This window comes from Pongo abelii, chromosome 5, assembly GCF_028885655.2.
Source record: "Pongo abelii isolate AG06213 chromosome 5, NHGRI_mPonAbe1-v2.0_pri, whole genome shotgun sequence".
NCBI classification, from domain to species: Eukaryota; Metazoa; Chordata; class Mammalia; order Primates; family Hominidae; genus Pongo; species Pongo abelii.
Genome location: NC_071990.2, coordinates 94,199,423 through 94,225,288, shown reverse-complemented (window position 1 = coordinate 94,225,288; position 25,866 = coordinate 94,199,423). Strand labels below are relative to the sequence as shown.

At 34.6% G+C, this 25,866-nt stretch overlaps 1 protein-coding gene across 8 annotated transcripts in view; it reads left to right on the top strand.

Moving 5' to 3' along the window:
- The first annotated feature begins 1,927 nt into the window (after window positions 1-1,927).
- EPHA7 (EPH receptor A7) overlaps window positions 1,928-25,866 on the top strand; it is a 179,353-nt gene continuing 155,414 nt past the window's right edge. For 4 of the 8 annotated variants that reach the window (XM_024248386.3, XM_024248383.3, XM_054557887.2 and 1 more), the window contains exons 1-3: window positions 1,929-2,331; window positions 6,784-6,848; window positions 10,424-11,093. In XM_024248386.3, the coding sequence (XP_024104154.1) occupies window positions 2,235-2,331; window positions 6,784-6,848; window positions 10,424-11,093 (832 nt within the window). In that variant the 5' untranslated portion in view covers window positions 1,929-2,234. Of the gene's footprint in view, window positions 2,332-2,534; window positions 2,557-2,696; window positions 2,827-6,783; window positions 6,849-10,423; window positions 11,094-25,866 lie in introns of those variants that run through there. The other 4 variants (XM_054557886.2, XM_024248385.3, XM_054557888.2 and 1 more) reach the window with 3 other exon arrangements.

Sequence of the window (25,866 nt, the reverse complement as noted above, 5' to 3'; positions counted from 1 at the left end):
AGTATTTGTATTCCCATCACCGAGTATTAGTCATTCAATAGATGAAAGGAATATTTTAAACTTTAAAGGCCACTTTGGTGTCACTTTAAGAAGTGGGGATGAGACCCTGGGGAAAGTGTTGAAATCCTGGAGAATTCATTTTAACTATTATAAGTGATTTAATATTTGTAAGTTTGTAGTTCTGTGAGTTCTAAAGACTAAGTGCAGGGATTTATGTTTTTAACTCTTATGTTTTAGTTTATAAGTTTCATCCTTAAATCATCTATTTGTGTAAATAAAGCTTCATCTCCTCTATAACAAGTGTGTTCTCCCCATATTTCTTTTTTGTCTCTTTCTAAGGTTAATCTATTACGCATTTACATTTTCTATGCATCCTTTAAGGGACACTGAAGATGCTTTTTGATACACTTTCTAAAATATTAAATAGGCATAATGGCTAGGAATATGTAACATTTAAGAAATGTTTGAGAAACCACAGAATCAAAGAGGTTTAAAGAATAAATTTCATATCTCTCTTCCATGTTATTAGGCAAATTAAAAACTACAGGAGACAATTTAACATAAAATATAAATAAATATCTGGGGGCTGTCATCTTTGAGAACTCCCTACTATAAACAGCAGAAACAACTCAATTTACTTTATATTTCCAGATAGAAAGGTTGGAAAAAGTTTGGAGCCTTATGTGAGATCAAACTTTGTATCTATCGTTAATAAAAGGAAATCATAAATGACTGAGAAATATTTTTAAAGGAAGAAATATAGGACAAAAAAAGAAATTCAACTTAAACATTTGATCAAGTTACTCTGTGTGACCTTTGAAATTGAAGATTTGGCAATTAAAATTTTAAAGTTCTTCCTCATATTACCTACCTCTTGAATACAAAGTGTCCAAAACTGCCTAATGGAAAACAGATTTCTCTATGCAGCCTTCCTTGCTGTTCGGGTTGAATGAATTCAGCTGGAGATATTGGTTATGATTTTTTTTATTCTTAGTTTCTCTTCGAAACATAAGCATTGAATAATTCCTGAAAATGGTAAATACTTGCGAAGAGAAAGGTCTTGCTTTACGAATTTAATACGTAGTGGCATTCTTTAAAATTAAGTGTAATTTATGCAGCAAAATGGAAAACTATTAAAGTGGAGGCAATCCAAGGAAAACCTTAGAAAATGATAAACGCGTAAAAAAACGATACGCAACCATCAGAAGGTTCTCTCCTAATGTCTCACTTCCCTCAACAAACTATGGTGAAAAGACAGGGCGGAGGTGAAGGGGCGCTTAAAACAAAAGACTTCCTTTCCCACTCCCTTTTCCTCTGTTTCTTTTGCCAGAGCTTGTTGCAAACTCTTGGAAACATTGTTTAAACATAATACACTTGGTTACTTTATTCTTTCAGGGATTGTGGTGGGTGGTACCTAAAACTGACTGCTCTTGGAGTAACAGAAAAAAAGAAGTAGAAACTTTTCAAAAAAGCAAAAAACAAAGTTACCCTGCCCGCGGAGGTTCTAACAACAAAAAAGTAAAACACTTTACTTAAAGGCACAGCTCATTTCACTGTCCGGGCTCCGTGCTTGGTAGCGGAGAGAAGGCTTGCTTCGCCTCTGGTTTCTAAAAGATCGCGCGGAGTACAGCTATAGAAAAGAGTGTAAGTTGGGAGCGTTATTCTCAGATTTACTCTGCTCCGCGAAAGCTGCGGTTGCTAAAAGCAGAGCGTCCAAAGCAGCACACACCTCGGCTGCCATCCTCTTTCTCCTCTGAACATCCAGCGCGAGCTCAGAACCTGGAGGGAATCCTGGACCAGCAACCTGACTCCGCTCGGCACCGATTGGCTCCTGCCTCGGACCCCGCCCCCGAGGCCGGGGCGGCCATTTCGCCGGGACCCGCCCCTTGGCCCTGGGAATCGCCTCCTGGCAGGCCGGCTGTGTCTGCCACTCAGCCCGAGTGGCGGAGGCTCTCGGCTCGGAGCCCCGCCCTCTCCCCCCTAATTGATATTATTGGAGTGTGGAGCAAGCGGCCGGTCTGCAGTCGGAGACTTGCAGGCAGCAAACACGGTGCGAGCGAACAGGAGTGGGGGGGGAAATTAAAAAAAGCTAAACGTGGAGCAGCCGATCGGGGACCGAGAAGGGGAATCGATGCAAGGAGCACAATAAAACAAAAGCTACTTCGGAACAAACAGCATTTAAAAATCCACGACTCAAGATAACTGAAACCTAAAATAAAACCTGCTCATGCACCATGGTTTTTCAAACTCGGTACCCTTCATGGATTATTTTATGCTACATCTGGCTGCTCCGCTTTGCACACACAGGGGAGGCGCAGGCTGCGAAGGAAGGTAAGGTGATGGGAAAGCAAAGTTTGTTCTGACTTATTTATTTAGATATCTACCTGCACAAGCCAGCTCGTCCGCGGCGCTGCCGGCCGCGCCTCCGGCGCCGGGCGACCCTCCCCCGCCGGCTCCCCGCCCCCTCACCGCTCGGGCCGCTCCCGGCGGACCAGCGAGCGCGAGCCAGGGCTGTTCCCAGCTACAGCCCTGTGCCCGGAGCCGTCCACCCGACGGGTGCGGAATTTCTGGCGCGGGCAGTCTGGAGGGCGTGAGCAGCAACGGGGGTGGGGTGGGGTTGGAGGAACTGCTGGCGAGCTTATTTCTTAGTACCTCAGGCGGGTCACATCTTTCTCTAGCTCCGTCTTCCTTCTCTCCTCATTCGCCTTCTGTGGGAGCTGCGGCCAGAGTTGGGTTGGAGACTGGGAAACGCAGCCCCTACCGTCTCCGCCAGCCCGCCGGCGAGTAGCGGGAGCCCGGAGCCTTCCCAGAGGGACCGAGACTTCGGTGAGCTCGGAAAGCTCGGGTTACTAATGAAGTGCTCACTGCGTCGGAGGCGGCGGCGCGGTCCTGCGGTTGGCGCTCGGCAGCCAGCGCGGAACAATAACGCCGCGGAGGTGAAGCGCAGCGTGCGGCGCGCGACCCGCGGGCCGGAGATGTCTCCATTTAGCGCGCGCTGCGCGTCGGGCCCAGCGGTAGTGGGGGCAGCGGCAGCCCAGCGGGCTTGGTCGGGCCGTGGAGGCAGGGGGCGGGCTGGAGCTGTGCAATTTGTAAGGAGATGCCGCCTGGGCGACTCAAAGTCCCCAATTATTTGCCCCATAGTGCCGCAATTGAGGAATCCGAGTGGCCAGTCCTTGCCAAAGACCTGAACCCTGAGGGTTGGTTCTGGTAGGAGAGGGCAGGTTTTATTTGGCAAGCTGTTACAGATACGCCTGTATATGGTTATGTTTTCCTTCTTTGAACCTTTGACAGAAGGTAAAATACCTTTCGGTGCCTGTAGTTGGAGCTGGGGAAAAATAAACCCTGTCAATGGAAGTCTCTTGCTTTTGAGCAGTGTCACAATCCCACCCCCAACCCCCCTCATCCCCTCGCCCCCTGGTCTTTCAGGCTGTGTATGTAAGTTTCATTTTTGATCTGTTAAAAGCAGAAGAGAAATAATTACTTATTCCTGATGTGTAGAGGGAGAGGAATCTCTTATGAAATTTAGGTCATGGTGGTTATCGGGCGGGGTGTTGAGGGGACTTACATATAGGTCCTTGATTCATCTATTTCTGAAAACTTAGTGGACCTTTTCTTTATTCTCATCGTGCACTCCTCTTAGTTCACTCAAGTTCCCCTCCAGCCCGGCGCCACATTCTAGTCCTTCTTTCAGCCTGACCTTCTGACCCCACTTTCCACATCTGCAACCTGTATAGATGCTGAACCCATTCAGAGAACCCCGTGCCTCCAAGCTGGCGGTTACGCGTTTGCAGATGGACGGACATCTGCTAGAAACGCACACTCATCCCCCTCCAAAACCACATTTCTACTCCCCTGAAGTTAGCGATCAGAAACCTTCAGCCCTGGCATCCTGTGATTCCTCTGGAATAGCGGACCAGAGGAAAAGTTTGCACCGCCGCGGCGAAACCCCGCGCGCGAACACACGCAGACTCGGGCTGGAGTTTGGTCTATAAATAACTGCATCACTAGGGGGAGAGGTTCCTGCAGCCAGAATGTCTAGTTCGCTTTGCTCTTCTGGGTGCAAGCTACGTGAAGAGGATTCTGATTCTAGGAGCCTGAATTCTTTAGATGCAGAAGTGTGATGTATAAAAGGCGCGGGGGCGGTGGGAGGGAGGGTGGTGATCTGTGGCTGGCGGGCGGCGAGTGCGCCCGGCTTCTAGGCGGCGACGCTTCTAGGGCGAGGCGGCGACCAAGAGCTGGCATTCTAGGAGTTCACAAGCCCCGAGGCGGGCCGCAGTACCCAAGGGCTAGCGCTGGGAACCGCTTGGAGCAGGTGCCGGGCCTACTGGGGCATTTGGGGGTGGCTAGAGGAAGATAAGAAACCCCCTTCCATCACTTTCCTTGTGCACGTTCTCTCGGGTAGGTTAGTTATCATCGCTACAGGGAGCGCGTGTCAGAGTCTGACGCTTGGAGGCAAAGTGCAGCTGCCACTTTTTCTCTCCGTAAATGCCGCCGCCGCCGCCGCCGCCGCCGCCTCTTCCTCAGAGGAGATGCTTCCCGAAAGCCACTCTCCTCTTCCCGACTCCTTCTCGAGCGAGGGCGCCACCGGCTCCCTGGAGTGCCCGGGTCTGGCAGAGGCGTAATGGATGCTTGGCGCGGCTGGCGCGCCCGTCTGGCAGCCCCCGCCCCGCCCCTCCGACGGCCCCGCCCCAGTCCCGGGACGCCAGCCTTTGCCCGCGCGGTCGTTGCCTGGGTCGGCCAGGGCGCGCCCCCAATCTAGCCCCTCTCCCATCACCTGTTGGCCCTCACAGCGGGGCGCGGAGCCCTGAAGTCCCAAGCCTGGCCCCCAGCGTCCGGGTGAGCCGAGGGACTGCGCCTCCGCGGGCGCAAAGGGAGGTTGGCACTCTGCTCCGAGCGGGAAGGGAAACGCGCTCTCTTGAGGGTTTAACCAGAGAGCGGATCGAGCAGAAGAGAGGCGCAGGGATCACTTGAGAGCGGCTTCTGATTAAACGTTCTCGGGCCGGGTTCTGTTTTAATTTGTTAGTTTGTTTCTCTCTTAACTTGGCCGTCACTGCTCTCTGCTTAGGTCCCTTGCTTCCACCCCCAGGCTGAGCTGAGGGGTCGCAGAATGGCAATAAACAGTAATCTCGCAATGTTTATTTCACTCTCAGAAATGACCCAAGAAAGTCATCTGCATTTAAAATCCTGTTATATATATACAGTACACAAGAAAAATAAAATAAAAATAAAGAAAGCATCTCAAAGAGTAGAGTACCTGGCCACCCACCTTGTTTCCTTGTGCTTCATCTCTGTTGTTGAGGATAAAAATAAACTTTAAAAATTACTTTTTATATAAATTCGCTAGTCCAACGATTTATCGATGTTACAAGTTGAAATACAAATTGGCATTTTGAAAGTGTTGTGGGTGTTTCTCATTTGAAAGGGAGTCAAATGTTTCTGATCAAGATTTTTTTTTCCTGTCAGTCTCCCTGGGAGTCTTAAGTGTAAAACACTAAACAAAGAAACAACAACAACAAAAAGAAACAAAAATCCTAGGGTCTCTATATCTATTTTCATTTACAATGAGTAATCTTGACTAGTGTGAAGGAATTAAACACATAATCAACTGTTCCTTTAAACACATAATCAATTGTTCCTTTGTTTTCTTATCATAACAGATTTTTCTTGTCTTTCAAATACATATTTTATCCCTAGTGATTGAATTGTATAATTATTAAAAGTATTTTAAGTCAAAATTTTAACATTTTGCTGAGGCTGATGTTAAGCCTATTGACATACTTAAAATATATTCACTATTATTTCTGGACAAATTGATGCATTTGTCAAAATGGTATAGAGTCAGATAAATATTTTTAAAGTGCAAAAACTCATGTAACTCTGAAACCAGTTTGACCAAAAGAGTGAGTGCTTTAGAAGAGTAATTGTCCAAAAAAGAAATAAAATATATCAAATAGAAATATTGTGTGTATTAATATATAACATTCTAATGCATTCTCATATTGATAGTATCAGGAGCATTTATAACACTTTATATACATATTAAATTAATCGCATTATGCTTTTTGATAGCATAAAAGTGAAATACAAGTGATTAGAAGTCAGAGTTGATACCATTTTGAGAATTATCTATCACTTTGAAAATTTAGAAATTAAAAAAAAATGCTGAAAAAACTGATGGTTGACTAACCGGAATAAAAATCTTGCAAATAATAGGCAATTTGGTTTTCTGATAATGTTGCTTAACATAGTTTTTAACATTTCTGTATTCATTTTAGCTTAAGAAACGACACTATATGTGAAAAGATTTTTTAAGAGATAAACTCCAATTCTCAAAAGACAATAGAAAATACTGCTGGCAGAATGTTACGAATTAATGACTGGATCAAGAGTAATATAGGAATTGTACCTTATTATGTTCATGTTATTATATTTGACAAATTTGAACAGCTCAATGGTTTACAAAACTATAATATATAATTACTGTAGAATTAATGTATCACATATAAAATTTCTACCCTCATTCTAATATTGCATTTTAAGATTTATTTTAATATTGTAATTAAAGAATACCAAATATAATATTGGTGTCTTAATATCTTTTTTCTGTAAGGAAGTGGAATATACATGTATCAGGAGGGTGTTCATTTCACCATTCATTTACATAAATGACTACAGATCTTAAGTACTATAATGATAGTTATATAAAAAGATTCACCTTAAAAATGTCTACCTGTGTGCTTAAGTGTTTCATGTAACATCTGGAAATACAACTTTCTTTTTCAGTACTACTGCTGGATTCTAAAGCACAACAAACAGAGTTGGAGTGGATTTCCTCTCCACCCAATGGGGTAAGTTTTTTTCATCATAAAATATCACTGTTTTTTAAAATAAGAAACAAAATGTTTCCCTTCCCTCCAGGGTAATTATTCACACTCTTCATGTATAAACTGTTTAATTCCAAATATCTTGTCCAATATTATGTTGCATTTATAATAAGACATTGAGTTCTCTGATTAGAGAAGGTATACTTAGAACTTGGGGAAATGGAAAAAAAACAAACCTCATAGCCATAGTCTTTTGAGTTCTTATTGCGTGGAATCATACCTCAGGGTCCAAGCTATAAATGCTAACTAATTACAGGGAACATTCCTTTCACAAACTCACTTAAACCTCTTTAGTTGCTTTATATTTCTAGTATAATCACCATGTCGGTGGTGTATAATTCTTTAAATCAATATGTAATCAATCTGTTTTCCTATTTTTAAAAGTTTCAGCATCATTCAAAATGTACTTTAAAATATAAGTAAAAATGTACTATGTTCAACATTTTGGTATACAATTTACTATAAAATATTATATAAATTCTCCAAATTCATATTATCTGCTATCTGCTGTTATTAATCAGAAATGATGGCAAAGCCTGCACATATTACAATAAAAATCTGCAATAGATATGAGTGAAAATTGTCCAATAGTAACCTACCAAAATATTAGTAAATCTTTAAAAATACTAACCATTATTTTTCATATGTAAATGTAGCTCAGTATCTGTGTCTTCAGATCTTATTTTTAATTGTGAGAGAGGGCACATTCTTTATTCCTTATCAAGTAAGAGGGCTTTGAGAAAGGAGAAGATACCTTATTGCTATTTATGTTTATCTTTGGCATATTAAAAAAACCGTGTGGAGTATAAGTTATGATACAAAAACTGTAGCATATTTTGCAAAGAGAAGAATGAAAGTTTGAAAGAGATTGTTGAGATCATAAAATCAGCATGTCAGGAACTGAAGGTTTAAGAATGTAAAATATGAACAAAACAAATCTGTTTAAGATATTTAGAGTTTTCATTAAATTTAATTTTTAAGCCTCCTTTCATTCATATTGTGGTTATCTGTATTGGTTATGATAAATTACAAATAAATGGCAACCATTTTACAGATTAAATATAAAAATTCCATGCATTGGAGGTATGAATATAATACCTTTCCTGAGATAAGTGGTTTCTGTGAGTAAAACAATATACATTATAGACAGCCATTCATGATAAAAAATGAAACACCTTTCTTGCCAATGACAGATGTAGCCCATTTTCTACCATCCATCAATTAAAACAAATAGAGATAGAGGATGGTTTTATCTCTGAGGAGAAGTAAACTGATATATGATTGTAGTATTTCATCCATGTAATACACAAAATGACAAATTATGACTGTCAATTTATCTTGGACTCAAATGGGCATTTTATCAATCCAAAGTATCTTGAGTTAACAGTTAACCCTACATATCTGTAGACATCAACACATAATATTAGAAAACAATGATGGACAATATTTTCTATATCTGTGCAATAGGTTGGTTCACATGTGACTAAATACCTAACTGTAAAGAAGATGTTCCTGAGACATAAGTTTTGAGAAAATATTTCTATAAACATACTATAAAAATGCAGTGTCTGAATGAAGACATTTTTCCCAATGGCGTCATTTGTGGAAATGTTCATAATGTCTTAGAAAGTGAGATAATAAAACAACAGTTGTGTTAAATGAATTTATGTAGTCTCAATGTTTGTAGTCTACATCATAGTTTTCCTGAAGCATTCCCTCTGGAATAAAATTTTAAGTAAAAATAAAAATTAATTGGGTTTCAAGGGTAGTAAAATTGATTTTTCTTATACAGAATAAATGAATAAATTTGTTCTTGAAGTTAGATAAAGGAATTCTTAGGCTATATTCTTTTAAAATAATTAGCTTTGGTTTCTTCAAACTGCAGAGTTGTTAAAAAGGAGCACGTTTATCTTTGGAGCTTTTGATTTTTTGGTAGATATCATTACTAGTTTTACTTCTTTTAGCAATTTGAATCTAATTAAGAGACTGAAATCTACCCATCCAAATGGATGAATTTGGTTATATTTGGCTGATTGCCATTCAGATTGTAGGCAGCTAACTGAAACAAAGGGAAGATAGGCATGCTGTTAACTAGTCACAAATGCAAGTTGAACTGAGTAAAAGCTGAACATTAAAATGGGTTCTTTACTACATTTGAGTACCTTTGATGATATTAGGCTGTGTATAACAAAATCATACCAAATATATAACATCATCAAAGAAATTTCTGATTTGTATTATATTGCTAATTTGTCAGTCTTGTTAATTTTCTAAGGACTGGTTTTAAAAGTATACATTAATATTGTACAGAACATTTAAATAAATCAATACTCAAATCAAGTATTTAAAATAAAAGTATTTACCACATGGTTTTTATTTTCTCGTCTTCTTTTCTTGAAACAATAGTTAAAATATTGCATGCTATGCAACTTTGGACTTGAACACAAATGTTTTGTATTTGAATTTTTTATTGGGGAAATTAATATTAACAGATGACAATTTCATTATTAAGACATCATAAATACAAAGTGGGAAATTTTTTAATAATTGTAAGAAAAAAACAAACTACTATTCATTTAGGCTTTTAAGACTCCTAGGTGAAATGATTTTATTGATTAATGAGCAACAGAGAATATTATATATGGTTTAATAGTTTGAAATTGTTGCAAATTCTGACAAATGCACTTTTTTTCCTTTTCTGAGAAAATATTTAATATAGATTTGTTTTGTAGTGTACATTATATCAACATATAAATGGACATTTTTAAACATCTGATATTTTTCCTGTCAGAAAGTTTATACTAAATATGATCCAGCATGCAGATTTGCCATGTACATTTGATTGTCTATTGAAAGCAATTTATTTATAAAAATGAATCATACTCTTACAACTACTTATTTATAGTTGTGTGACTTTGTATACAATATTATATATAACACTGGAATAAATAAATAGCTCTGTAAAATGTTACTTCCTTATATCTCATTTTGAAAAGATTATAAAATATTCCAAATTATAAATATCAACATGTTGTTGAATGGTTTATTCAGAGTACTGTGGGCATTTTCTTCTTCATGTTTTTAAGTACTCTGTAATCGTTAAGTATGATATGGCCACTTAAAATGTCAGCTGAGTTGTCAAAAATTCTGCCAGGCATCCATATGTGTATACTTTCACTGGTAATTTAAATAATTGTGAGCTTTAGTCTATAAAAATTATAATCTCAATGGAGAACATAAACACAAGCAAACATGTAAAAAAGAAACACTAATATACTCACAGAAAGATATTAAACAAAATGAAATATTTATTGTATGTATACACAAAGCAAGCAGCGTAAGTATGTTCCATCACCAGGATGAAGCAGAACCTGGAATCTTACATTCTCTGGAATCTTACATTCTCCGGTTTATAGTTTTGCCAGGATAGGAATCAACCTAATTTTTTCGAAGATCCGTATTTGTGAAGTACTTGCACTTTCAAAAGCAAAATGTTATATTTTGCTGAATGACTGATGACCTTTTTTCAAATTTTACAGTGGGAAGAAATTAGTGGTTTGGATGAGAACTATACCCCGATACGAACATACCAGGTGTGCCAAGTCATGGAGCCCAACCAAAACAACTGGCTGCGGACTAACTGGATTTCTAAAGGCAATGCACAAAGGATTTTTGTAGAATTGAAATTCACCCTGAGGGATTGTAACAGTCTTCCTGGAGTACTGGGAACTTGCAAGGAAACATTTAATTTGTACTATTATGAAACAGACTATGACACTGGCAGGAATATAAGAGAAAACCTCTATGTAAAAATAGACACCATTGCTGCAGATGAAAGTTTTACCCAAGGTGACCTTGGTGAAAGAAAGATGAAGCTTAACACTGAGGTGAGAGAGATTGGACCTTTGTCCAAAAAGGGATTCTATCTTGCCTTTCAGGATGTAGGGGCTTGCATAGCTTTGGTTTCTGTCAAAGTGTACTACAAGAAGTGCTGGTCCATTATTGAGAACTTAGCTATCTTTCCAGATACAGTGACTGGTTCAGAATTTTCCTCTTTAGTCGAGGTTCGAGGGACATGTGTCAGCAGTGCAGAGGAAGAAGCAGAAAACTCCCCCAGGATGCACTGCAGCGCAGAAGGAGAATGGTTAGTGCCCATTGGAAAATGTATCTGCAAAGCGGGCTACCAGCAAAAAGGAGACACTTGTGAACGTAAGTAATGTGTCCTATTAAAACTCTACTTTGCCTTCTTAAATTTCAATATCAGACATTTTAAACTTTAATAGTTATTTGAATACGTGAATCTGCTCTGTACCAGAGGCGCAATTCAGTAAATCTTAAGCAAAGTCACCGTTGAACTTAGTGATTGCCCTACAGTAGCATCTGCACTAAGTGTATGTAATCAATATGGGTGATAATGATATTTGTTACTAAAATTTAATGTGTCCTATGCTTAACATGGAAGTCAATAGTTGCACATTGGGCTATGGAGTTTAGAGAGGAGTCTGGGTAGTTGGACTTGTAGACTGGCAAGACTGAGGTGACATTTAACAGGATTTAATGAGATGCCATTCCTCCTGTTTTTAAACCCATATTGTCTGGGCCCCTGAGTAGCAGTAAATAGAAGGTTAAGAGGGCTGTGAATAAGAGCTCTAGTGACAGGCAGGGCATAAACGAATACATTTACAAACTTTTAGAATTATCTTATATAAATACTGTAACTTTAATACAAAATTTTTAAATTTCACTTACAAAATCTCTGTGGTTACTTCTGAGAAAGGTGTGATTTTTTATTTTTTTTGGACTAAGTACCAAAATGACCACATTTTTGTGGAAGTGGGCCAAAGTAAAGTTTTAATTATCATAGTACACCAATTGCATGTTTTGAAACAATTATGTATGAATTAGTAAACCTTTTTCTTTGTTTTGTAAAACCGTTTTTTTTTTCTCTTTCCTAGCATTATGTGGCTAAATATTTAAAACTATGTCATATGGACCTTCAAGATTGATAGATATTCTGTTTCTAGGTTTCATGAAAATAAATTATAAAGTTACTTTGCTAGTGTCTCTTTTTAACTTATGATATATAAAACATAATACATTAAAAATAACACATATATCTATATATATTTTTACGCCAGAGCCAGAAGCACAGGTTTTATACTTGCAATTCTTAGTTGAGCTAAAGGGGACCACTGATAATAATAACTATTATAACTAATTTTTCTTGATAACTTAGGATGTGCAGACATCCTCCATTTCCTTTACATACGCAAGCTTATTTGATGAGGTAGGTATCATTATCATTTATATTTTACACAATAAAAAAATAGAGGATATCAAGAGTAAATAGCTTGCTTGCAGTTACGTTAGTAATATTTGTCTGAGCTTAATTTCAAACTTGAGACATTCTGACTTTAGAGCCTAGGCAACAATATTGCCCTAGTTTTAATCACAAAGCAAGGAGAATCGTAGGAAATACTGTATCATGGCTCATAGTGTTTAGGTGCCTCATATACATATATAAATTGGATTACTTCCCCATAAAATTCTCATTCTAGTATAAAATTTTTAAAATTAAATAATTTTAAAAAAATTTAGACCTGTGCTATACAGTACTGAACCCAGCAGCCACATGTGGCTCTTTAGGTTTTGAAAAATGACTATTCTACATTGAGATGTGCTGTAAGTATAAGTTACACACTGGATATCAAAGCTGTACTGCAAGAAAAAAAAAAGAAAAAAAAAGTAACATATGTCCTTAACAATTTTTAAATGTTGATTACATGTGGAAATAATCATATTTTAGATATACTGGGCTAGATAGAGGATAATATTAAAATTTCAGCTGTTTCTTTTACTCTTTTTTTTTTAGTGTGGCTAGAAATTTTTAAATTGCATTTGTGGCTCACATTGTGTTTGTATTGGATATACTTTTCAAATGGAGTAACTGAGCAAATATCTTTTTCTGTCCTATTCAAAGAGTTAAATACTTCATGTGGATGGCTGCTAAGCATGTAAAGTACCTATGGCTCTGCACTCAATTATCATCTTCACCAGAGGTGACATTGTGAAGTGAACTCTGAGCAAAACAAATGGAGATGATATAGGTTCAGGTCCCATAGGCCAGTTTAGCAGTCTCCTTTTATGTCCCTGAAGGAGTCAAACCTGTCTCCTATTGTCCTCTTTCCCTTTCCCTCACTGGCAGTATTTCTAATTGAGTAGAAAATCCTGCAGTTTCTATATATGTGGAAATCAGAAACTGATGAAGATTTATCCCTGCTTGTAGGCAAAATGCTATTCCACTGGGTAAGTGGAGAAATATTCTCAGTGAACTAATCAATTCAATGAAAGGAAGTGTTCCTATTGACAAGAGGTTAACAGTTACTTGGAAGTGATTGTGGATTCAGCAGTAACTGTTACAAAAAATTTTAGGAACATTATTGCACTTTAGCTGTGAAAGGAGCAGTTTCAATATTATGCAGATCTTGATTGATATGAAAAAGGAACTTAAAACTTTTACACAATTAAAACGGGAAAAATAACGAAGTAGAAATACATATAAAAGTACACAATTAAATTTATCTGAGAAAAGATAGGAAATAACATTAAAGGCCCTGTGTTTTAAAGGTTTTAAAGAAGCTTATGGGTTTTTGTGGCAGTTATTTCACTTTGTGTAATTTAACTCATTTATTTGTTAAGAAAATGTGATTTCCACATTTATTCATAAGAAAATGTGAACAGGAGCTGTTCGAGTTTTATGCTTCTAATTATAGAATTTAGTAAGAAAAGCAGTCTTAAACCACAGTAAATAGATATATTTATCATGAAAAATAAACCTCAATTTATTTCAAATGAGAAAAATCATCTCATTAAACATGGTACTATAAAATTACTTACATTCGTCAAATTTAATTGCAAGAATTGAAACATTTTACTACCAAAATTATTGTTACCTGCAAACTATACCAAGGTACTTAAAAATAAAATAAAATTACTGCACTGTCATCTTCATTAATTCTGCTTTTGAATACTTGAAATTAGGTATTAATATTATAGTAACAGTTAATTAAAAAATAAAAATACATGGTTAAAGGAGGCAAGATGCCACCTTATGGTTTAATCGAAAGAATATGTGTGCGTTGTTATAAGTCAAGTAAATTGCTTATGACATAACTTTCTTAATTTTTAGCCTTGGTGATGTTGACAAAGGAATTAAATACCTTCTACTTAACCATGGAACTATGTTCATTTGCAAAAACACTTTCCTCCTTGGCATAATTCCAATGCATTTCTGCAAGAGTACTTGCCTCTGGAATCACTCCAGGCTTGCCTTTATAGTATTCTTCCTGTTTCCTTTCAATGATCCTGTTAAGAGTTTGAAAACAAATTCCAGTCCCATATTGAAGAAAACTAATGTGTTTGGGAGAGGATGCTAGTGAGTCCCTAGCCAAATGAGAGTGGTTAGCCACTTAAAGGCAAGTTTATCTGGGCATATTTTGAAGTAGCAGCCCATTGTGATGTTTGCTAGAAGACAATATGAAATATGAATAACTATAAAAAACTGATTGTAGGTTTGATGAGTTGATGTAAAAGCTTTTCTTCATGACTGAAAAAATAGCTCAATTTTGAAAACCAAATGCTTCTCAAGTCTAATACGTGGAGAACTTCTGTCCAATTCTTAAACATAGTATTTTTATGAGGACATCTCTTTATATTGATTTAAGAATTTATAATTTCATTTAGTATACTTTTATTGTCAAATTACAAGTTATGTAACAACTTTGTTGCAAACTAGCCAATACATTTTCTTAGATAAAAAGTATAGTTATTTTAAAAATTGAGAGATCCTGTTATATTTTACATATGTAAATGTTTTGGGAAGACTAATAAAATAAATCTACTGAAATATATTTCAATTTTTGTAACTTTTATACGATTTTATTCGATTTAAAAGTAGAATAGTGCTCGTCAAAGTGAAGTGTGGATCTGGATATTATAACTTGGATTTGCATAGAGAGTTTGCAGTTTATACTGAACAGTCACATTCATTTTCTCATTTAAACCTCACCACATCACTAAGATGTGGAAAATATTATTTTTCTCTGTCTTTCAACGTATGAAGAAACTGAAGCTCAGAGATATTAATAAGTAACAAAATTGGATAAGAATTCAAAAATCCTGTTTACCAATTCAAGTCTTTTTTCCTCACTCCACTACTTCTCTAAAATTTGTTCTGGACTTTACCCAGTAGATTTTAGTTACTAAAAAACTAATGAAACTTTATTCTATGTAGGGTGACCATATGCCCAATATGCCTGGGATAATTGTTTTTTTAATTAACACTGCTTCTTTTTGCTTTGAAAAGTGTTTTTTTTGATTTGGATGATAATCCTACTTGTAAAAAATTCTTCTCATTTGGAAGTAAAAAATTCAAAGACATAAGATTTACATGCACATATATCAGAATATAGAAATGTGATTTACTTGCATTACTTATATTGCTTAATTTAAATTTTCTGAAAGCAAATATGTAAAATTTTTCTTTCAGATGATTTCATGTAAAGGGGAATTCAAGTAATCATACATTTATAATTTTTATGAGAACTTTTCCTAATAGCAGCTTTTTAATAGTTTCTATTAATGCTAAGAGGACTGTCATTATTTTGATAATATATAATTTATGAACATATGTATAATTTAACAAATGAAACTACATTCAATTTTATAGCATTAACAATATTTAAACTCTGTTTCTTGATCAGTTTTTGAAAACTGCCTTTATTTTCGCAGACAAGTAGCATGTAATTTGTACCATGAAATTTTCATAACAAATGAGTCTTTATATAGTATTTATAATCATATATATATATATATGTACATATATACAGAAATGTAAGAAACACCAGTGGGTTAATAGCTCAGATGCCGGAGTCACAGTTTCAAAATGCTGGTTTCACAACTTACCAGGTGCATAAAGTAGGACAATCTCTCTAAACCTTAATTTCCTTAAGTATAAAATGGGGCTAATAAAAATAGTACCTCCCTCATAGGGTTCTTGTCAGAATTGAATGAAGTAATGTATGTACAAATCCTAAAAATGGCATGTGGGACATAGCAAATAATCAATGAATGCTTATTATTAATAATAAAACAAGGAATTTGCTAAGTAAAGAAATCTCATGGTGATGAACAAATGAACATGTATCTCACAGGCCACAAATAGTTAAATATCCTTTAAGCAAGTAATTTCACACCTGTTAATTTATCTAAGAAGGCATTTCAATTAAAAAATATTTTATATAACCCTTTTTTTCACCAGCAGTGTATGCAATTTTAATTATTGAAAATAACCTAAATGTCCAAAGTTAAGGTGTATCACCTTCATTGAACTTAGTCTATAGAATATCAATGATGCTCTAAAGGAATTTTGAATTTGTATTAATAATTTTGAATGAAAAACAAAAATTTGTATAAAATGACATTTAGAATTATGCAAAATATACATAGGAAAAAGAATAGATGGTAGTCTAACAATGAATGTATCTGTGTAGTGGGATTGTGGGTGATCTTTTGTTCTGTCTATAATTCAAAACATCTTGAACATTAACTTTTATTTTTGTACACTATAATTTTAAGTTCTAAGTAACCAGGTAGCTTATATAAAGACAACTTGAATTGTATCTCCAAAATATGGATTTTTAAATTAAGTTTGTTTATGTATAAACACAGGGCTCAGGTACTACAGCAGTAGTAAGTGGCAAGTGTGGTTTAAATTATATAAAAGGTAGAAGATATTAATAGAAGGCATTCAATAAATACAGCTCATACATTTTGTTCGTTTTTAGTTGTTAATGGATACCAAATCCTATTTTAAGTACTTTCATGTACTTAACCTTAAAGTGAGGTGTTACTAATTTAGCCTAATAGAATGAGACTGTTATTACCCAGTTTAAAAGAGAAAAAATACTCTTACCGTAAAAAGTATAGGTCTCTCTCCCTCACTCTCTCCCTCTCTCTAAACATGTGTATATATATATATGATTATATGTATACATATATACATATATATGGTTATATATATGATTATATGTATACATATATACATATATGGTTATATATATGATTATATGTATACATATATACATATATGGTTATATATATGATTATATGTATACATATATACATATATATGGTTATATATGATTATATGTATACATATATACATATATATGGTTATATATCTTATATAAGTTTGTATATATATAAATTCATGAATAAAAACAATGTAAGGAAACTGAAGCATAATGATTTTGGGTTAAGTACTAATGATCACAGAGTGGTGAACTGCTTTTTAATCAAGCTAGTCTGGCTTCAGAATCCTTATTCCTAACCAATACCCTGGATCATGTCTTTATAGAGGAACATTTTATCTATTGCAAAGTCTTTTATGAACGTAAACTTTTTTCAGAACTTCTTGAAAGGTGATACAAATCTGAACATTTTCTTTCATTTATCGTAATTTCGAAATATGTGTCTCTACCTTTCCTAACATCCTAAATATTTCACTTGTTTTGTCATTCTCTTTTTGATTCCAGTTCTTTCTTTAGATGGCCATCAGACTGTATTTTGTAAAACACAACATGGTATCATTATTCAGAAAGCTTCAGGCTTCTAATTACCTAGAAAAATTGTCTGTATTTTAAACTTGCATGTAAATTTCCTCATCTTCACCTTATCTTCTTTTCTAACTTTCAGTCACATTTTTATCACAGTTGAAGCCCCTGCTCCCTCTGCCTGATAACTGTTCTCTCACTCTACCTTAATTAAGCATGCCCATAGATATCTACGATGTCTCATTATTTAACATTTGGCCTCAACTAAAAAGAAAAAAATTAACAATTATATATCTCACAATTTTCTATTATACTTTAATTATATGCATTCTTGAAGAGGCTTCCCTAGCTGCTTTTTCAAATTCTGATGTTGGTTACTGGCAGTACCATTCTCCTTGTTCTTAATCTATCTTGTTTTTTCCTATGTAGGTACCATATCTTTTCTTATGGTCTCCCTGTTGTAGAAATTCTGCCTTTCCTTAAAATATCAATTTAAATACCACGTATACCCTGTTAGGTGATCCTCCTTTTTCTTTCTTTTTTTTTTTTTAAGAGATGAGTGTTGCCATGTTGCCCAGGTGGGAGTGCAGTGGCTATTCACAGGTGCAACCATAGTAGATGATAGCACACTACAGCCCGGCACTCCTGGGCTCAAGTGATCCTCTCTGCCTCCATCTCCCAAGTAGCTGGGACTACAGGCACCTGCCACTATGCTGGCTTCTCTTTTTGAGTACTTAAACTTTGCCCTTTCCCTAGGGGAATCATTGCATGCTATCTTATTTTATTCATTGTCTTTTCCTCTTAAAGATTCTATTTTTTTAAACAGCTAAACCTTTTGATTTTTTTTTTTTTTACCTACCCTCCATGATACCTAGCAGTTTCTTACACCACCTTAGCCTTCTAATAAATATTTATGAAATTTCTTAAAGAATTACTCATAAACTACCCACTGGCAAAGCAAAGATTTTCTTTCTCTGAATTCGTTTAATTCAATGAATTTAAATTAATTTCAATGCAATTAATTTAATTTCTTTTATATGCCTAGTCTGTATGAGTAGTCTTAAACTTTGTGAGGATGGGAGTCCTTAACTACATTCCATTTTCCTCATAGCAAATAACAGGATAAAATGCTAATAATTAGCAAACATAAGCAGGACTGTCTTCTGGAGTTGAAGAATTTATTCGTGTGAAGATAATATAACTGTTATTTATTGTCACATTCTCATTCTTTCTTACTGTCTTTGTGTGTCTTTTCAATTTCTCCCTTTCCCTCCTCTGAGGAAATGAAAGGCATTTCACCCTTGTTATCATTATTTATGTCTTAAGAAACAGAGATCTAAGAGCCTGATAACATTTTCTATATTAAGAAGGCCTTGAAGTGCATTTATATTTATATTATATGGGAAAGCAACTTTTGTTATAAAATTATATTGTTTTGCTTCCAAATTATATATTATAAATATTAGTTTGGATTGCCCAACAAAAAATAACAGAAAGAAACAAAACATGATAATTATCCCTAAGCTAATATTACCCTATTATCTCTGTAAGTGGGATATTACATAAATTCCATATTATGTCAAAACGTATTTCTCCTATTTGAGTTATACCTACACATATTACCTTTACAATTTTTTATGCCCTTCATTAAATTATTCACATTCAGAAACTCAAAATACTTGTTTTAAGACATTTTTGGATACGTGACATACACAGATCTAGAACAAATGTCATCCCTGTGACCCAGTTCCACAGTATATTTTCCCAGGTACAACTATTGGTATTAGTTTCTTGTGTACCTTGCAAAGATAATTGCTCTTACTTTCTTTAAAAACATGGAGAAATATCATTTTGATGCTTAAAATTAGAATCATGTCACAATTTCCAATTAGAACATTGTAGGTTTTATTTGAAATTATACTTCTTTTTACCCATATTTAGTCATCTTTGTTCTCACAATGCATTTAACATGGTACTTATTTCAGTAAATAAAGAAGGATAGAAAGAACTGATGAAAGGGGGGAGAACATAAGGAAATATGGAAGGAAATAGGAAGTTAATGTGTCTGATTTAGTTTTCTGTGGTTTGTTAGTTTAGTGTGACTTCAGAGTGTTTCTAATTAACCTAGCATTGGGAAGCATATGGTCAGTCTTTTATAAATTTCTAGTGGAAGTTTAAATTGGCATCATTTTCTGGCAGGCAGTGTTATAATACAAATCAATTATGATGCCTTAAAATTTTGCATTTAATTTGATTTTTCTGTGTAATTTGTAGCTATTTTCTCTAAGATAATCACTAATCTATGAAATATTCATGAAGATATTGTCTATCATTAGTTATTTTGTAGAAATAATATTTTCGTGGGAGAATTTTGACACAGCTATATATTTGATATTTTTCTCTATGTCCATACAAATATGATACATGAATACCAGAGGAAAGATTTTAGAAAATCTTTTTTGTTTCGATTTTTCTCACATTTAAATAACTTTAAATTACCTCATCCCCTGCAAAATATCTCACATATTTAGTTTTATGGATGCATGTCTTCATTAGGATATTCATGTAAGTTTAATATGTGAAAAGTAGAAGGTCACATGCACATATAAGTTTTTATTTTTTAATCTGGGTGGTAAAACAACTCAATTTAGAATTTAGTTCAAATTAATGAGTTATAGATGTTATTTTTTGTTTTCTACCCATGTTACACACTTTGGCTACAGTTGTAGAATCTATAGGTATATGTTACAATATTAATCTCGAATGATAGCATTTCTCAGGAAGCCAAAGTGATACATCAGCTGAAACAAATGTGCATTATTTTTCTTACATTCTGTGATTTTGTTAAGAGTTATGGAAGGTTTATTATTTAATTTACTTTGTTTAGTGTCGATGAATGACATAAGAAAAAAGAAACCCAGGGAAAATGCACTCTGGGATGTAATAGTTTGGAAGTTTTTTAATGGTTATATTTTTTATGGATTTTGAATTTTTTCATGTTATTTAGTCACTTAAGTTATTTACTGCTGATGATTATGTTATCTCTTGCTCCTAATGTATTAGAAAATCAGGGGGCTTTGAAAGGACACATACTGTGTTTAATATTTTGTTTCATGTGTCACCCAATTAACACCTAGTTTAGCCCCTGGCCTGTGGTGGTGGTAGCCTCAGACTTACCCTGAACCCATTAACACTGAATTACAACCTTATATAGAAAACCTAGATCTGGAGAAGAGATCACTGTGATGCTTTTATGAATAAAGCATAATATCAATCTGATACAATATTAACTACATATCATACATTTATCATTTTTAAGTTGAATGATTCAACAATCTATTACATTAGTATAATCTAGTCTACTTTTTTAAGAAATCATTCTTGGTAGGCGCAGCGGCTGATGCCTGTAATCCCAGCAGTTTGGGAGGCTAAGGTAGGAGGATTGCTTGAGGCCAGACGTTTGAGACCAGCCTGAGCAACATAGTGAGACCCCAGCTCCGCAAAAATTGGAAAAGTTATTCAGGTGTAGTGGTGTGTGTCGGTAGTCTTAGCTACTCAGGAGGCTGAGTTGGGAGGATTACTCAAACCCAGGAGGTTGAGGTCACAGTGAGCAGTGAGTGATAATGGTACCACTGCACCCCAGCCAGGGTGACAGTGAGAGCTTGTTTCTAAACAAAACAAACAAAAAAGCAGGGCAGGAATCATTCTTTCTAAAAGAGAGTTGGACCAGGAGAGGGATTAGGGGTGAATGGATAGGTGTGGAGGGATAGAATACATCTAAAAAACACTTGTATATGTGGAGTTGCTTGATAAAATAAAAGCTTATTCTGAGAAAAATAAATGAAAGATTAGTACATTCACTGTACAATTCTGTATTTCCAGTGATTTATATGTTCCCTGTTTATTTTAATAGTAGTTCACTATCATTTTGCTAAACTAGTTCCCATATAGAAAATAATACCAAATGGCATTAGCTTACTTAATGACATTAACCTAATATATAGGTTAAATAAACCTAATGGATTTTAAAAATGTTTCATACTATCTTCTACATTTATCCCAGTAAAATAAGTGACTTGTATTATATAATGTCCCTATTTTAGTTGACATTTTCCTATAAAGTACTTTTATACTTGAAGAGAGATGTGCGGTAGGATATGCCTCTCACCCACTCAAATATGATACACTCTTTATAACGCAAAAGTTCTTTGGGCATTCTTGTACTCCTTTAGGGCATAATCTCTTTCAAGACAATTAATATTACAAATTCTTCAAGTTTGAGTGTGCCTTAAAGATCATCAAAGATAAATTAGAGGGTTTTTTTAGTCTTTTTCTTTTTAAATAAATGGGACAACTAAAGCCCTCATTTATACTTCTAACAGTTCATTAATGACAGATTCAAAAGTAAGTCACATCTTACTCTTTCCAGTTTCCTTTCTTCTTTGCCAGTACACACACATAATACATATACACACACATAACCACAGATATCCAAAAGCACACATATATAAATACACTCTTATATGTATGTGCACGCACGCACACAGAGACACACACACACACACACAGAGCCAACAAGAGGGAAAAACATAAGTCAACATAGTGGAGCAAGAAAAAATATCTTCTTGAATCATTTTTAGATTTCCAAATTTCTATGCATTAATTCCTTAATTTGGGAGTACTGAATAGTTAAGATTTCTTCTCTATGGAAATCTCAATTTACAATTAAAAAGAGGCTAAAAATTCCTGTAGAATATTATTGAATTATTTCACATTTTAAAAATAATAAAATAAAGCTACTTCAATAACATCTTTAAATATTGCTTCAAAGAACAACAAAGGTGTAAACAAACTTCTTTATATTCAAGTAGATATTTAGGTTTTCTTTATCATATGGAATACTTGAAGGCTATTTATGTCTGGGAAGAGAAGAGAAAGTAAACTTCACTTTTTATATACCTCTAAATTTCTGTGGTATTTTAGAACAAAAGAACACAAATTTTAGGAATTAATGATTGGGAAATGTGTTTTAAAATGAGAACAGTGGGCACCTCTTACATGATCAGAAACTGAAGATTTGCACAGGAGCAGAAGTTTTGCTGTTTTACCATGTGATTTCTGACCAGATCTCCTGTGAGAAACCTTTAAACTTTAACCTCTCTGCCCTTGCAAGGGAAAAGGGGCAATCACCCTTCTGCAAAATCTATTTCTCAGAACTGACTTTTAAAATTAACACATGTTAAGCTTAGACATTCAGGCTGTGAGCTGGAACTGGGAAAACATGTAGCTCAAGAGTTATGTTGAGACAGTGTTTTGGTGGGCAAAATAAAACCTGACAGGAAATTTTAAAGTTCACTATTTAGCACATGTTCTTTACTGTGTCTAATGTTTATTCTGCACAAACATTATGTACAGGAGAACTGTGTTTTTCAGAGCTGAACATAACAATTGGATCATTTCCATCCTTTGTAAATTTTTCAAATGAGACAATTACTACTCCAAATTCAAATAGCTCTCTTGTTGATTTTCAAGATTATTTACCAGGCCATCACTGTGTATGCATTCATCCTCTAATATGCTTCATCCTTCATTATAATAAAGTGTATCTTCTTTTCAATTCCTGTTCCATCTGATTTCTTTTTTTTCCTTCTCCATCTTCTCTTATAGTGTTTTAGACACTGGCATTAGATATTCATTTATCTTTGAGAAAATTCTGCACTATTCCTTTAATGGAAAGATAAATAGTAATTTCAAAATAAAAATTACAAATCATATGGTATGGCAAATTTTCATAATTTGAATTCTGGCCTCTTTTATAGAGCTAAGAAAATAAATCACACCTTGATCAATGCTGAAGGTTATAGTCTCTTTTGTAACATTTGGATGGTGACTTGTATAATTCCAGAATTACCACTCTCAATCAATACCGTAAAGGAACTCAGCCAAGATGTTTATAAGAGTACTTAATCAGTTAAAGTTCTTAATCTTTATTTTTTCTAAAAGCTGAAGTAGTTCTGTTATGGTGTGTTTCAATTTGAGAAAGAGAAATGGAGACCAATAACAAATAAGAATATGAAAATAATATGTAGAAATAGAAATAGTTTTTGCTGCCAGGAAGACAGATTAAGGGTGAAGGGGTAAGAGTGAACAAGGTTAGAATACTGACACAACTTGTTCTGATCTTTAGTTTTTAAGGATTTTCTGTCATTATATACTCTGTTACAGAGACAAAAACTACATGTTAGATCTGTAAAAGAGTATATATATTCAGGAACCTGTGAATACAACTCATTTAAGCTTATATGTTACAAGCTGGGACAAGGTTGACTAGAAAAACAAAACACTGATACATACCAGAGTTCACATTAAGCACACTTTTTTTATTGCAGCCACTTTCTTTTTCTTCCTTTTTTAAAAACCACTTTCTAATGTATAATATGAAAGAAAATAACAAAACCAAGTCTGCTTTTGAATATAGGGTAATTTACACAGAAAACAATGTACATTATATTCATATAAACCTAAAGGGCACGGTTATTATTCATTAATATTAATAGATAACTGAGTGTCACTTGCCAGTCAGACTGGAATCTGGTGGAATGTTGACATCGATTGACGGACATACTCGTGAGAATATTCATAGGTAGACTGCTTAGGTCAGTTGAACACATAACGCTATCCTGGACCCAGCTTTGGGGGTGATAAATCTTGCTGTTTGTCTTTATTCTTAAAAAACATTGCATATTCTTCAGAATTCATATAATTAAGATTAATTTAGAGTTTTAGGACCATATTTATCAAATAAGAGTAATGATTGATTTGATTTAAAGAAAAACTGGGTTCCTGGTGCTTCTGGCTCCCATATTGGAGGAAGAATTTTGATTTTGTTTTCTCTGTTTTATAGAAAGAAAATTCTAAGTAAAATTTGATAATTACTTTTCATATACATATTTGAAATTATTGGAACTTTTCTTGAAAAACTATTTACTTGAGAGAATAAAAATTGAGCATCATGGATGCACACCCTATATGACATTAAAAATAGAAGGAAACTGCGTTCTTACAAGTGTTGGTATTGTATTTTTTTAATGGGCTTCTCCACCTTAATAAGTATACTTATTTTAATGATTGCGGTTAATGATACATCTAGAACAAAGCTTTTGGCTGAAGAAATTTTCATTGATAGTTGTTTTCAACTATAATTTGATAATGTTCTCAATTTTAATGAAAACAGTAACACTAAAAATAATATTCAGAATATTCAGAATATTTTAATTAAGCTCATTAATAGGTTCTATTTCAGAATCATATAATATATTATCATATATCTTTCTCTACAGTCTAACAAAAGGGTTAAGATGTTTAGAATTAGTAATTCTTCATTTTTAGTGAAATCTTTTATTTTTAATTTCCCCATTTGCACTGGGGATTGTCATATTTATATTTATGTTGCATATATTTATTGACTAACTCTGAAATTCCAGATGTGCAAATATATTAAGTTATATTTTATATGGAATAATTTTGATAGCTATATATTGTAGTATTTTAGAGCTGAGTTACAAATCTGTATGTTTCATAATAGTCATTTTTCCTAAAATGTGTTACATGTAAATCTATTTGTAAAAACATTTTATCATTTTAGCATATGCGTTTTTGAAAAGTGGAATTTGAGGTTATGTAATTTCTTTAACATTCAAGTATCAATAACAAATCTCGAACATATTAAAAGAGCTCACAGTCAGGATCTCAAGCAGCATGTAATTTATTATATTATTATAGCATCTTTGTTAGGTATTAAATATTTTTATATGCTTTTAGTCAGGATAGGATCTATATCACAGCTTCAGCCACTAGTAAAAAGCAAAATATATTTCTGAAAATTATGTAGAACTTTTTCAGGTATGTACATTTTAAAACATGGTTGTCAGTAACAGTTTATATAAAATGACTAGAAAAGTACATTTTTTCTACCTACTGAATAGTTTTGTATAATTATTGTTTACACATTAGTCATCAAAATGGCATGAGATTTTGATTTTTCACCTAGAAATATGCTGTGAGATTATCCAAGGTTAATTTCGACAGATAAATGACATGTCACTTTCATTAAAATGACATTGGGAAACTGAGATAAATAGTTTAGCATTTTCCGTGCTGACATGATGTTTGCCTGTCTGATTGCATCCTTTCCAATAGACAGCAGAGACACAATTACAAAAAAAGACATTTGTGCCAAGGTTTAGCTAGCCAAAAAGGGCACACTCTTGTGTTTGAAAAGGTAGAGAATCCAATCGATGAAAACGTCTGTACCTGTTAGGACCAATAAAACTGAAGGCCACTGGGAAGCTCAGAGAGGGTCTTTGTTG